At 36.2% G+C, this 15,154-nt stretch overlaps 1 protein-coding gene across 3 annotated transcripts in view; it reads right to left on the minus strand.

Moving 5' to 3' along the window:
* The window catches only part of LOC145675664 (tubulin polymerization-promoting protein homolog), a 68,161-nt gene that overhangs the window by 29,058 nt on the left and 23,949 nt on the right, over window positions 1-15,154 (minus strand). For 2 of the 3 annotated variants that reach the window (XM_081746237.1, XM_081746234.1), the window contains exons 4-5: window positions 13,405-13,608; window positions 8,985-9,292 (exon numbers count right to left, since the gene is read on the minus strand). In XM_081746237.1, coding sequence (XP_081602363.1) covers window positions 13,417-13,608 — 192 coding nt within the window. In that variant the 3' untranslated portion in view covers window positions 8,985-9,292; window positions 13,405-13,416. Of the gene's footprint in view, window positions 1-8,984; window positions 9,293-13,404; window positions 13,609-15,154 lie in introns of those variants that run through there. The other variant, XM_081746235.1, reaches the window with a different exon arrangement.

The raw sequence follows: 15,154 nt of genomic DNA on the forward strand, positions 1-15,154 counted from the left end.
GACATAAACGTTGGGACAGTAAACTGAAAGATTTCATTTATAAGAGAGAGTAAATAATTCTCATTCCACCAATTCTTCAATCATCATTCACTTGCCTAATCATCCAGTCTCCCTTAGCCTAAAAGGACATAATCGTTGACGTTAAACTAAAAGATTTCCTTTTATAAGAGAGAGAATAATTCTCATTCCACCAATTCTCCATCACATTCACTTGCCTTAATCATCCGTCTCCCTTAGCCTAAAAGGACATAATCGTTGGACATTAAACTAAAAGATTTCATTTTATAAGAGAAGAGAAATAATTCTCCATTCCACCAATTCTTCCATCATCATTCACTTGCCTTAATCATCCGTCTCCCTTAGCCTAAAAGACATAAACGTTGGACGTTAAACTAAAGATTTCATTTTATAAGAGAAGAGAAATAATTCTCATTCCACCAATTCTTCCATCATCATTCACTTGCCTTAATCATCCGTCTCCCTTAGCCTAAAAGGACATAATCGTGACGTTAAACTGAAAGATTTCATTTTATAAGAGAAGAGAAATAATTCTCATCCACCAATTCTTCCATCATCATTCACTTGCCTTAATCATCCGTCTCCCTTAGCTAAAAGGACATAATCGTTGGACGTTAAACTGAAAGATTTCATTTTATAAGAGAAGAGAAATAATTCTCATTCCACCAATTCTTCCATCATCATTCACTTGCCTTAATCATCCGTCCTCCTTAGCCTAAAAGGACATAATCGTTGGACGTTAAACTGAAAGATTTCATTTTATAAGAGAAGAGAAATAATTCTCATTCCACCAATTCTTCCATCATCATTCATTGCCTTAATCATCCGTCTCCCTTAGCCTAAAAGGACATAATCGTTGGACGTTAAACAAAAAGATTTCATTTTATAAGAGAAGAGAAATAATTCTCATTCCACAATTCTTCAATCATCATTCACTTGCCTTAATCATCCGTCTCCCTTAGCCTAAAAGGACATATCGTTGGACGTTAAACTGAAAGATTTCATTTATTAAGAGAAGAGAAATAATTCTCATTCCACCAATTCTTCCATCATCATTCACTTGCCTTAATCATCCGTCTCCCTTAGCCTAAAAGGACATAATCGTTGGACGTTAAACTGAAAGATTTCATTTTTATAAGAGAAGAGAAATAATTCTCATTCCACCAATTCTTCATCATCATTCACTTGCCTTAATCATCCGTCTCCCTTAGCCTAAAAGGACATACTCGTTGGACGTTAACTGAAAGATTTCATTTTATAAGAGAAGAAGAAATAATTCTCATTCCACCAATTCTTCAATCATCATTCACTTGCCTTAATCATCCGTCTCCCTTAGCCTAAAAGGACATAATCGTTGGACGTTTAACTGAAAGATTTCATTTTATAAGAGAAGAGAAATAATTCTCATTCCACCAATTCTTCCATCATCATTCACTTGCCTTAATCATCCGTCTCCCTTAGCCTAAAGGACATAATCGTTGGACGTTAAACTAAAAGATTTCATTTATAAGAGAAGAGAAATAATTCTCATTCCACCAATTCTTCCATCATCATTCACTTGCCTTAATCATCCGTCTCCCTTAGCCTAAAAGGACATAATCGTTGGACGTTAAACTGAAAGATTTCATTTTATAAGAGAAGAGAAATAATTCTCATTCCACAATTCTTCAATCATCATTCACTTGCCTTAATCATCCGTCTCCTTAGCCTAAAAGGACATAATCGTTGGACGTTAAACTAAAGATTTCATTTTATAAGAGAAGAAATAATTCTCATTCCACCAATTCTCATCATCATTCACTTGCCTTAATCATCCGTCTCCCTTAGCCTAAAAGGACATAATCGTTGGACGTTAAAACTAAAAGATTTCATTTTATAAGAGAAGAGAAATAATTCTCATTCCACCAATTCTTCCATCATCATTCACTTGCCTTAATCATCCGTCTCCTTAGCCTAAAAGGACATAATCGTTGGACGTTAAACTAAAAGATTTCATTTTATAAGAGAGAAATAATTCTCATTCCACCAATTCTTCCATCATCATTCCACTTGCCTTAATCATCCGTCTCCTTAGCCTAAAAGGACATAATCGTTGGACGTAAACTGAAAGATTTCATTTTATAAGAGAAGAGAAATAATCTCATTCCACCAATTCTTCCTCATCATCACTTGCCTTAATCATCCGTCTCCCTTAGCCTAAAAGGACATAATCGTTGGACGTTAAACTAAAAGATTCATTTATAAGAGAAGAGAAATAATTCTCATTCCACCAATTCTTCCATCATCATTCACTTGCCTTAATCATCCGTCTCCTTAGCCTAAAAGGACATAATCGTTGGACGTTAAAACTGAAAGATTTCATTTTATAAGAGAAGAGAAGTAATTCTCATTCCACCAATTCTTCAATCATCATTCACTTGCCTTAATCATCCGTCTCCCTTAGCCTAAAAGGACATAATCGTTGGACGTTAAACTAAAAGATTTCATTTTATAAGAGAAGAGAAATAATTCTCATTCCACCAATTCTTCCATCATCATTCACTTGCCTTAATCATCCGTCTCCCTTAGCCTAAAAGGACATAATCGTTGGACGTTAATACTAAAAGATTTCATTTTATAAGAGAGAGAAATAATTCTCATTCCACCAATTCTTACATCATCATTCACTTGCCTTAATCATCCGTCTCCCTTAGCCTAAAAGTGACATAATCGTTGGACGTTAAACTGAAAGATTTCATTTTATAAGAGAAGAGAAATAATTCTCATTCCACCAATTCTTCAATCATCATTCACTTGCTTAATCATCCGTCTCCCTTAGCCTAAAAGGACATAATCGTTGGACGTTAAACTAAAAGATTTCATTTTATAAGAGAAGAGAAATAATTCTCATTCCACCAATTCTTCCATCATCATTCACTTGCCTTAATCATCCGTCTCCCTTAGCCTAAAAGGACATAATCGTTGGACGTTAAACTAAAAGATTTCATTTTATAAGAGAAGAGAAATAATTCTCATTCCACCAATTCTTCCATCATCATTCACTTGCCTTAATCATCCGTCTCCTTAGCCTAAAAGAACATAATCGTTGGACGTTAAACTAAAAGATTTCATTTATAAGAGAAGAGAAATAATTCTCATTCCACCAATTCTTCCATCATCATTCACTTGCCTTAATCATCCGTCTCCCTTAGCCTAAAAGGACATAATCGTTGGACCGTTAAACTGAAAGATTTCATTTTATAAGAGAAGAGAAATAAATCTCATTCCACCAATTCTTCCATCATCATTCACTTGCCTTAATCATCCGTCTCCCTTAGCCTAAAAGGACATAATCGTTGGACGTTAAACCTGAAAGATTTCATTTTATAAGAGAAGAGAAATAATTCTCATTCCACCAATTCTTCCATCATCATTCACTTGCCTTAATCATCCGTCTCCCTTGGCCTAAAAGGACATAATCGTTGGACGTTAAACTGAAAGATTTCATTTTTATAAGAGAAGAGAAATAATTCTCATTCCACCAATTCTTCCATCATCATTCACTTGCCTTAATCATCCGTCTCCCTTAGCCTAAAAGGACATAATCGTTGGACGTTAAACTAAAAGATTTCATTTTATAAGAGAAGAGAAATAATTCTCATTCCACCAATTCTTCAATCATCATTCACTTGCCTTAATCATCCGTCTCCCTTAGCCTAAAAGGACATAATCGTTGGACGTTAAACTGAAAGATTTCCATTTTATAAGAGAAGAGAAATAATTCTCATTCCACCAATTCTTCCATCATCATTCACTTGCCTTAATCATCCGTCTCCCTTAGCCTAAAAGGACATAATCGTTGACGTTTAAACTGAAAGATTTCATTTTATAAGAGAAGAGAAATAATTCTCATTCCACCAATTCTTCCATCACCATTCACTTGCCTTAATCATCCGTCTCCCTTAGCCTAAAAGGACATAATCGTTGGACGTTAAACTGAAGATTTCATTTTATAAGAGAAGAGAAATAATTCTCATTCCACCAATTCTTCAATCATCATTCATCTTGCCTTAATCATCCTTCTCCCTTAGCCTAAAAGGACATAATCGTTGGACGTTAAACTGAAAGATTTCATTTTATAAGAGAAGAGAAATAATTCTCATTCCACCAATTCTTCCATCATCATTCACTTGCCTTAATCATCCGTCTACCTTAACCTAAAGGACATAATCGTTGGACGTTAAACTAAAAGATTTCATTTTATAAGAGAAGAGAAATAATTCTCATTCCACCATTTCTTCCATCATCATTCACTTGCCTTAATCATCCGTCTCCCTTAGCCTAAAAGGACATAATCGTTGGACGTTAAACTGAAAGATTTCATTTTATAAGAGAAGAGAAATAATTCTCATTCCACCAATTCTTCAATCATCATTCACTTGCCTAATCATCCGTCTCCTTAGCCTAAAAGGACATAATCGTTGGACGTTAAACTAAAAGATTTCATTTTATAAGAGAAGAGAAATAATTCTCATTCCACCAATTCTTCCATCATCATTCACTTGCCTTAATCATCGTCTCCCTTAGCCTAAAAGGACATAATCGTTGGACGTTAAACTAAAAGATTCATTTTATAAGAGAAGAGAAATAATTCTCATTCCACCAATTCTCCATCATCATTCACTGCCTTAATCATCCGTCTCCCTTAGCCTAAAGGACATAATCGTTGGACGTTAAACTAAAAGATTTCATTTTATAAGAGAAGAGAAATAATTCTCATTCCACCAATCTTTCCATCATCATTCACTTGCCTTAATCATCCGTCTCCCTTAGCCTAAAAGGACATAATCGTTGGACGTTAAACAAAAAGATTTCATTTTATAAGAGAAGAGAAATAATTCTCATTCCACCAATTCTTCCATCATCATTCACTTGCCTTAATCATCCGTCTCCCTTAGCCTAAAAGGACATAATCGTTGGACGTTAAACTAAAGATTTCATTTTATAAGAGAAGAGAAATAATTCTCATTCCACCAATTCTTCCATCATCATTCACTTGCCTTAATCATCCGTCTCCCTTAGCCTAAAAGGACATAATCGTTGGACGTTAAACTAAAAGATTTCATTTTATAAGAGAAGAGAAATAATTCTCATTCCACCAATTCTTCCATCATCATTCACTTGCTTTAATCATCCGTCTCCCTTAGCCTAAAAGGACATAATCGTTGGACGTTAAACTAAAAGATTTCATTTTATAAGAGAAGAGAAATAATTCTCATTCCACCAATTCTTCCATCATCATTCACTTGCCTTAATCATCCGTCTCCCTTAGCCTAAAAGACATAATCGTTGGACGTTAAACTAAAAGATTTCATTTTATAAGAGAAGAGAAATAATTCTCATTCCACCAATTCTTCCATCATCATTCACTTGCCTTAATCATCCGTCTCCCTTAGCCTAAAGGACATAATCGTTGGACGTTAAACTAAAAGATTTCATTTTATAAGAGAAGAGAAATAATTCTCATTCCACAATTCTTCCATCATCATTCACTTGCCTTAATCATCCGTCTCCCTTAGCCTAAAAGGACATAATCGTTGGACGTTAACTGAAAGATTTCATTTTATAAGAGAAGAGAAATAATTCTCATTCAACCAATTCTTCCATCATCATTCACTTGCTTTAATCATCCGTCTCCCTTAGCCTAAAAGGACATAATCGTTGGACGTTAAACTAAAAGATTTCATTTTATAAGAGAAGAGAAATAATTCTAATTCCACCAATTCTTCCATCATCATTCACTTGCCTTAATCATCCGTCTCCCTTAGCCTAAAAGGACATAATCGTTGGACGTTAAACTAAAGATTTCATTTTATAAGAGAAGAGAAATAATTCTCATTCCACCAATTCTTCCATCATCATTCACTTGCCTTAATCATCCGTCTCCCTTAGCCTAAAAGGACATAATCGTTGGACGTTAAACTAAAAGATTTCATTTTATAAGAGAAGAGAAATAATTCTCATTCCACCAATTCTTCCATCATCATTCACTTGCCTTAATCATCCGTCTCCCTTAGCCTAAAAGGACATAATCGTTGGACGTTAAACTAAAAGATTTCATTTTATAAGAGAAGAGAAATAATTCTCATTCCACCAATTCTTCCATCATCATTCACTTGCCTTAATCATCCGTCTCCCTTAGCCTAAAAGGACATAATCGTTGGACGTTAAACTAAAAGATTTCATTTTATAAGAGAAGAGAAATAATTCTCATTCCACCAATTCTTCCATCATCATTCACTTGCCTTAATCATCCGTCTCCCTTAGCCTAAAAGGACATAATCGTTGGACGTTAAACTGAAAGATTTCATTTTATAAGAGAAGAGAAATAATTCTCATTCCACCAATTCTTCCATCATCATTCACTTGCCTTAATCATCCGTCTCCCTTAGCCTAAAAGACATAATCGTTGGACGTTAAACTAAAAGATTTCATTTTATAAGAGAAGAGAAATAATTCTCATTCACCAATTCTTCCATCATCATTCACTTGCCTTAATCATCGTCTCCCTTAGCCTAAAAGGACATAATCGTTGGACGTTAAACTGAAAGATTTCATTTTATAAGAGAAGAGAAATAATTCTCATTCCACCAATCTTCCATCATCATTCACTTGCCTTAATCATCCGTCTCCTTAGCCTAAAAGGACATATCGTTGGACGTTAAACTGAAAGATTTCATTTTATAAGAGAAGAAAATAATTCTCATTCCACCAATTCTTCCATCATCATTCACTTGCCTTATCATCCGTCTCCCTTAGCCTAAAAGGACATAATCGTTGGACGTTTAAACTGAAGATTTCATTTTATAAGAGAAGAGAAATAATTCTCATGTCCACCAATTCTTCCATCATCATTCACTTGCCTTAATCATCCGTCTCCCTTAGCCTAAAAGGAACATAATCGTTGGACGTTAAACTAAAAGATTTCATTTTATAAGAGAAGAGAAATAATTCTCATTCCACCAATTCTTCCATCATCATTCACTTGCCTTAATCATCCGTCTCCCTTAGCCTAAAAGGACATAATCGTTGGACGTTAAACTGAAAGATTTCATTTTATAAGAGAAGAGAAATAATTCTCATTCCACCAATTCTTCCATCATCATTCACTTGCCTTAATCATCCGTCTCCCTTAGCCTAAAAGGACATAATCGTTGGACGTTAAACTGAAAGATTTCATTTTATAAGAGAAGAGAAATAATTCTCATTCCACCAATTCTTCCATCATCATTCACTTGCCTTAATCATCCGTCTCCCTTAGCTAAAAGGACATAATCGTTGGACGTTAAACTAAAAGATTTCATTTTATAAGAGAAGAGAAATAATTCTCATTCCACCAATTCTTCCATCATCATTCACTTGCCTTAATCATCCGTCTCCCTTAGCCTAAAAGGACATAATCGTTGGACGTTAAACTAAAAGATTTCATTTTATAAGAGAAGAGAAATAATTCTCATTCCACCAATTCTTCCATCATCATTCACTTGCCTTAATCATCCGTCTCCCTTAGCCTAAAAGGACATAATCGTTGGACGTTAAACTGAAAGATTTCATTTTATAAGAGAAGAGAAATAATTCTCATTCCACCAATTCTTCCATCATCATTCACTTGCCTTAATCATCCGTCTCCCTTAGCCTAAAAGGCATAATCGTTGGACGTTAAACTAAAAGATTTCATTTTATAAGAGAAGAGAAATAATTCTCATTCCACCAATTCTTCCATCATCATTCACTTGCTTTAATCATCCGTCTCCCTTAGCCTAAAAGGACATAATCGTTGGACGTTAAACTAAAAGATTTCATTTTATAAGAGAAGGAAATAATTCTCATTCCACCAATTCTTCCGTAATCATTCACTTGCCTTAATCATCCGTCTCCCTTAGCCTAAAAGGACATAATCGTTGGACGTTAACTAAAAGATTTCATTTTATAAGAGAAGAGAAATAATTCTCATTCCACCAATTCTTCCATCATCATTCACTTGCCTTAATCATCCGTCTCCTTAGCCTAAAAGGACATAATCGTTGGACGTTAAACTAAAAGATTTCATTTTATAAGAGAAGAGAAATAATTCTCATTCCACCAATTCTTCCATCATCATTCACTTGCTTTAATCATCCGTCTCCCTTAGCCTAAAGATCATCCGCCTTATGCAGGTAGAAGTTAGGGGGGGCGATCTAAGCATATTATAGTATATCACCATATTATAGTTCATTTGCAAGCCTACTGTGAAAATTTTAGAGAAGCAGCAAAAATTTAGGGAAGCCCGGCTCTCCCTAGACCACCCGTAGATACAGGCGTGCCTCCTACAAATCTATGCAACGTGCTAATCGTGAATATCTAATACATTCTATCACTCCTGGTTTGTTGCGTAATTGTTCACAGGCATCTTCAATGCGATTTTTTAAATCGACAAGTTCCTTTCCCCGCACATTTGAAGCTGTCTAGCTCCGCCCCTGTGCACTTCCGGACTATAGGTCATATAAACTTTTTTATTCTTGTTTTGGTGCCAGGAATCTGCGGTTTCTTTTTCGCCGTTCCTTTTGGAACACCCTATATATATATATAGATATAGATATAGATATAGATATAATGCGATTAGTTCATTACGTAAGTATCCATTGACTTCCATCAGAAGTAATTCGCGATCCAGTGGATTTCATCACTTGTCACCAGATTCATTCCCATCTAAATAAGCATTAAAAACCACCAGATTTGATAGTAAAACCACAGTGGCGTATTTACGATATTGTTTTGGGAAGGCTTGGCTTTGTTCCTGGAAATGTGAAAATACTGCAAGATGTTTAATTTACCTTAATATAGTAAATACAATTTCGGAGGGGAGGGCTTAAGCCCGGAAGCCCCCTTAAATACGCCACTATAAAACCACTATATTTGGAACAAATTATATATATTAACAGTTTCAATAGCTTCATGAATTTTAATTATTTCAATTATTATTGTACATTTCTCTGATAATGGTTGGTGCATCTAACAATTAACAATCTGTTGATGTATGATATGAAATTTAATTACATAGAAAGACTTTTTGTTTTAATACTCTTAATGATAGAAGCTGTTATTTCTTGATCTTTAGCATTTAACTCTCCCTTTCATTCTCTTGAATTAAAAAAGTGACTATGAATAACCTAGTTTTTGACTATGAACTCTTTTTAAGGTAGAATTGCATGGAACAAATGACTTCAGTGCGAGATAAGTTGGCCTCCATGTTACCCTGAAAGACATTTATAAAACATAAGTAATCTCAGCACAATGTAACTAATAAAAGGAAAATCTTTCTGAAATGAAATCTTTGAGTTTTACGTCCCACGGTTATGCCGGTTAGGCTAAAGGAGACGGTGATGATCAACAATGAATGAAATGGTGAAATGAAGAAAATGGGAGGAAACGGGAGAACCCCGAGAAAACCCACGAGCCCGGTGTTTGTCCACCACAAAGTCCACATGAATCTTATTAAATAGTCTTAAACATGAGTTCATTTACAGTAGTTTCTAAATTTTGAAGGAGCTCATGATAAAAAAAAAGTGAATACTTTAATAGTCCAGTGATGGGCATTTTCAGAAAGGGGCAAAGAATACTCATACAACTCCAGAATGAGAAACTAACGTGTATTACTGGGCTCGGAAGCGTATGTGGTATCTCAGCACGACAAAATTTAAGCAAGGTGAGGTCCTCAGACATGGATTGATTTGGCTACCTACTGGGGGAGATGTTTTATTATCTCAAGTGACTATATCTACTTAGGGAGACAGTCTACACCAGTCAATGGGTCCAGTAATATACGGAGTGCCTCTGCCATAGCTAGAGATAGACAAAACTCGGGCCTCTGTCGCTTTTACCGAGGAGGAGTGGCTTTGAGAAGCATTCCAAGTGGACAATGAACACGTGCCATTGGGTCCGGAAGATAAGTGTACATAGTACGTCAGCACGTTGTTTTGAACGTGCTCTAAGGTAGGAAGATCTCATCTTTCGACTCTATCGAAGTAAGTCTGCTTTCCAAAGAGTGACTTACAGATTCTATTGAGCCCGGGAGGAGGCACTTAATACCTCCTGGTGTTCGTGGCCAGTGTTTCTTTCAGAAAAAAAAATCAGGGGGCACACTTAATATTCCGGGGGGCACACACTGGTCTATTCTATTTGTTATTATTCTGTAGACGTATTATTTTGTTCTCCTACGGGGGTGGCACTCTCAGTGCTCCCCCTAAAAAAACATGTCTGGAAAAAACACTGTTCGTGGCACTTCATCATGAGATTGATCATTACATGAGGTAGGCACAGCCTAGAATTGGCAAGCCCCCTATATAATTCTACATAATCCTGGATGTTGGTCTCTTTCTGGCTGTGGTCATAGCGTGAGATTCGGTGTGTTGGTGTCTCGGCATCAAGAGGGAGGTGAGTTTACCTCAACGCTCGGGTTTCCATATTTGAGATGCTGGTAGATACCTACTCTGCAATATTAGGTACCTAGGGGAGTCGCTTTTACCAGGACGACTCTTAGGACTTCGGTTCGGTTGAAAGTTGTGCGTATGCCATTACCGCTAGACTCGTATCATGGGGTTTCATGATGCTTTGTGGACTGAACACACAACTCGTACTAACTTTACAAGGGCGAACAAATAGGCCGGATTTAAGCAGTAGGGTCAGGCCTTTAGCCCTACCTTGACTGGGGAAAGTGCGAAGTTGTAACAACCATCAGAAAAGTTGTATTACATATTTCAGCACATAAAATTGAGGAAGGCTCCTGTCTATCCTATCGGAAGAAGAGAGGTTTATCCTAGTTCCTACACGGTTGACTAACACGCATCATTATGTCCGAGAGTGCACACGATACTTTAGAACACAAGTTTGAACATGTCTTCAAGAGGGTTCATGTCTTCATGAACCTGAGGCTTAGTCCACTGGTTTCCAGAAATGAGTTGGGGTCTGTCGGGTTGTGGTCATACCCTGCGATTCGAAATTTTGCGGTGCTCCTTCATCAAAAGGGAGAGATGAGCTTGCCTTAACGGTCCGGTGTCGACACTAGAGATAACGGTAATCTTCTACTGACTCCAACACCAATAGGTATAACAGGGAGGCATTAATAAGTGTATCCCATTACCCTACTTATCATATGTGTTTTAAGCGCTCAAGTGCGGATAGATATCATTTCAAACGAACACTCACAGCACTACTCGAAACATACAGTCGGCCAAAAAGAGTATACGATATCGGTCTTTCAAGAAGGGCGACCATCTATTTAACACATAGGATCAAAGTTGTAAACTATCCCTGAAACGCAGGTAATGCCTATCTACTGTACATGAAGAATTCGATCATACTGCAATATCATCATATCAGATATATCCTACCATGAGCTGTTGTTTAGCAACAAAAACATTAATCCTTTATTTCACATCTCACTTGTAATCATCCCTACCTTATCAACAGGGACTCAGTGGTAGAACATTTACTTCTGGTGCTTGATTCGATCCCAGCTCGCGTCAAGTGAGCTTTGTTGTGGACAAACACCGTATACGTGGGTTTTCTCGGGGTTCTTATATTTCCTTCCACTCTCTTCATTCCACCATTTCATTCATTTCTCATCATTACCGTCTCCTTTAGTCTAGCCGGCGTAACTGGGGGAAGTAAAAATGAAAGATTCCATATTTTTCAATAGGGTTATGAAACTTTGAGAAATATTCCAATTAGACCTATGAGCTAAACATCTATATAATGAGACCTCGCTCAAAATGAACTTTGTGGTGGACAAACGCCATGTGCGTGGATTTTCTTGGGCATCTCCCATCTCAGTGTTCCTTGATTCCATCATTTCATTTATTTTACCATCATCACCCTCTTGTTTAGCTGTGGCGCATAATCGTGGGGCGTTAAACTAAAAAATAATACGGATTAAGGCAATTTAAAACCAATGAATAGCACAAACTTTTGCTAGACATATTACTATTTCATCTACAGAGAAGTGTTTAAAAACGATCATTCCTCCATTTTCGAAGTCTAGAAACTTTTCGAACGCTCGTATCACCATCATCAATGTATGAAATATTTCAGCAAGAATTTTCTAACTAGTTTATCAAGTGGTCTTATTTCAATTTTGGAACCCTTGAACCAAGAGATGTTTTCATAAAGTGATGCAATTTATGTATGAGTGACTAACTTTAGGAGAAAAGACACAGACACAGACTCGCGGTAACTATTATAGACGAAGACATCTACATTTGTCTTCTCCAAAAACTAAGTTTTAACATTACGTCATTTATTATCTGTAAATAAATATCTACAAAGTTAGAGTAAATTAAAATTTGAGGAATATAACATTTGAAAGTTTAAAAATTCTAAGCAATAAAACATCAGATTTTTGACTATATTAATTGTATCTGTAACCTTGATATATCATAGTTGAGTCACAGTATAATCATAAATATTTGTCTATTAAAATCATGCGAAAAAGTAGACATTGTATTTTTTTAGGACTTCTATTTCTTTCTGTGCTACAAATTTTACTTGGAATGCTCATATACTACTGATTTCAAGTATCTGCGTTCAGTAATATATGAGCATTCCAAGTAAAATTCGTAGCACAGAAAGATAAAATTCGTAGATACTTGGAATGCTCATAGCTACGAACACTCTGTATAACTCGTAGATATTAAATTTTGCAGTGAACCACAACTGTGGTATATTCTCTTGAAATTGTTAACTTTTAAGAGAATATGCTTGTAATATTATAGAGGGTGTCGAAGAAGTATCTGGGTTCTTAGGTGTAAGTACCACAGAAAACAATGTGAATGCAATTGTAGTTGTGGTTTTGGAAACAGTGCTTCATGGTCACTGCTAGCATTGCGAGGCGTCCCTGCATTCAAGTTCTTGTGTTATATCTCTGTTGTCAAGCTATGACTAATGTGAATGGTTGCAGTTACACATTTGACCAACGTTCATTTCCACGTGTGTGGGTATATGAGCAACTACACTCGAGGCAAACAACAACACAGGTAATGACAGCATTTATACATCACTTTGGCAAACACCCTTCTTACTAGAGTAATCCTGCTTGATTGGGAGGAACGCGTCAAAGATAGACCACAGGATGTTCGAAAGAAGATGCGTAAGGAGACATGCCCTGCTGTCACTCGATCAATTGCAATATCTCCAAGTAAATCGCTTTGCAAAAGCGTAGCTAAACTGAACACGCCGCTTTTAACCTGTAAATGTTGCATAGGAAAGCATTTAGAGAAGCTGCTCAAACATAGACATGCACGGACTTCTCAGACACCCTGTAGAAGCCACCAACAAAAGAGAGATAACAGTAATTTAAATGACGTTACTTACATTTTAAGAATGTTACGAACGGGAATGTTTCTTGTCATATGTGCCCTTGTTCTTGTATCCCTGCACGTATCCATCATTCTCAGCGAGATATTCTCTACCAGCAATGCCTTTTCCTTTACCCTCTTCATCGAATCTTTCCTTATGCATTCCTGTGTATCTTTTGGTGTCGGTCAACCTCTCGTATACACCACTTTGCGAAGCTCTCTGTAAATACATAAAAAATTAAAACATTGCCACTGGTCATAACACAAAGCAACTGATTATTCAATTATGCAAGAGCTTAACGGTATGGAGTCTCCACGTCATTTTTATTTTTTCCATGCAGATTTACTTTTGGCTCACCATTCGAAATAATTGTTGAAAAATTATAATTCCTTCACTAATTTCATTCTTATTGTCTCCTAAATAATTTGTGCTGGATGACAGGAAAATATCTCACTTGGCATAGAAAAAATTTAAGGGAGCCATCAGAAGTAATTGTTGAAAAATTACAATTCTTCTACGATTTGCATATAAATACGGTGTCTCATACGGTATGGCATACAATGACAGTGCAAAATACACAAACCAATCTGTGTTAGGTGGCCAATAAAAAGCATGCATGCTATCTAACCGAGTCAGGGCAGGGCGAATCTGGAATGCAGGAGCGAAGTGTTACTTGTGTGATATAAATGCATTGATGGATGTCACAATCGTGTGACAAGATTTTCTCTGCCATGTGCTCGGGTCAATACATGGTACGAAGCTTAGTTCCATTCTTCACAGTTTACTGCACAATGGGTTGGTCGTCCTCTCTTCTGCTCAATATGTGCGACTGGGCTAACGGATATAGGAAGCAAAGGACAAAAACAAGTGTAGCTCTTAAAAAATGTTGAATTTATAGTGCAAGCTCGCCGATTTGTCTGTAAATTTGGGAGGGAGACCCATTCAGATGCAGAAGGCATATATAAGAATTTTAAGACAAATTACATTCAAATTATGCAAAATATTGTATATTCATAAATACATGAGCTTTGGGGGGTCCGGGCCCCTGGCCCCTCAGGATCGGCTCCCTTGTCATAGTGTAAATGTATACACAGTATTTGCAGTGATCATGTATTTTACCATCGAGATAATATAAAGACCTAGGGCCGTATGCATAGTTATTCTGCGGGCTACTTAGGGGCTACGTACGGGACACGTGATAATTTGTGTTGCAGAGTTCTCCCGCAGGGTCAAACAAGCCCTCAACCTCCCCGTAAGTCAAGGGGAAGGCAAAATCATTACTGCAACATAGAGAAGGGCACCTGTAGGTCTTTATATTATCTCAATGTATTTTACAGTGTATCAAATTGAATAGTATACTTGATTAAAAGTACAGGGCTGTATTGTTTCGTAATGTAATTTTGGGTATTAGCTAGTACAGGCTTAGTGTACAAACTTACAATTATCAACACAAAGCCGATGTTTCTCCTTCTTAAACCAGTTAATACGAGGATTCAGTGTATATATTTTTTCTAAGTCTTTTGTACGAAAATTTAAGAACAGAATAGAATAAGATAAATTATATTGAACTGAAGTTACAACGATAATGTATAATTCTTATGTACTTTTAAGTATTATTTGTATTTACGGACAAAATGAGCTATTTAAAAAGGCACAAGCTATCAAGATGAAGAAGAAGTAGAAATTATATAAAGAAATAATTTAAATATTTTGTATTATATTGAGATTTTGTTTGTTATCGTTGCTATGACGATTTATTTATCTG

Source organism: Thermobia domestica, chromosome 18 (genome assembly GCF_964235325.1).
Source record: "Thermobia domestica chromosome 18, izTheDome1.hap1.1, whole genome shotgun sequence".
NCBI classification, from domain to species: domain Eukaryota; kingdom Metazoa; phylum Arthropoda; class Insecta; order Zygentoma; family Lepismatidae; genus Thermobia; species Thermobia domestica.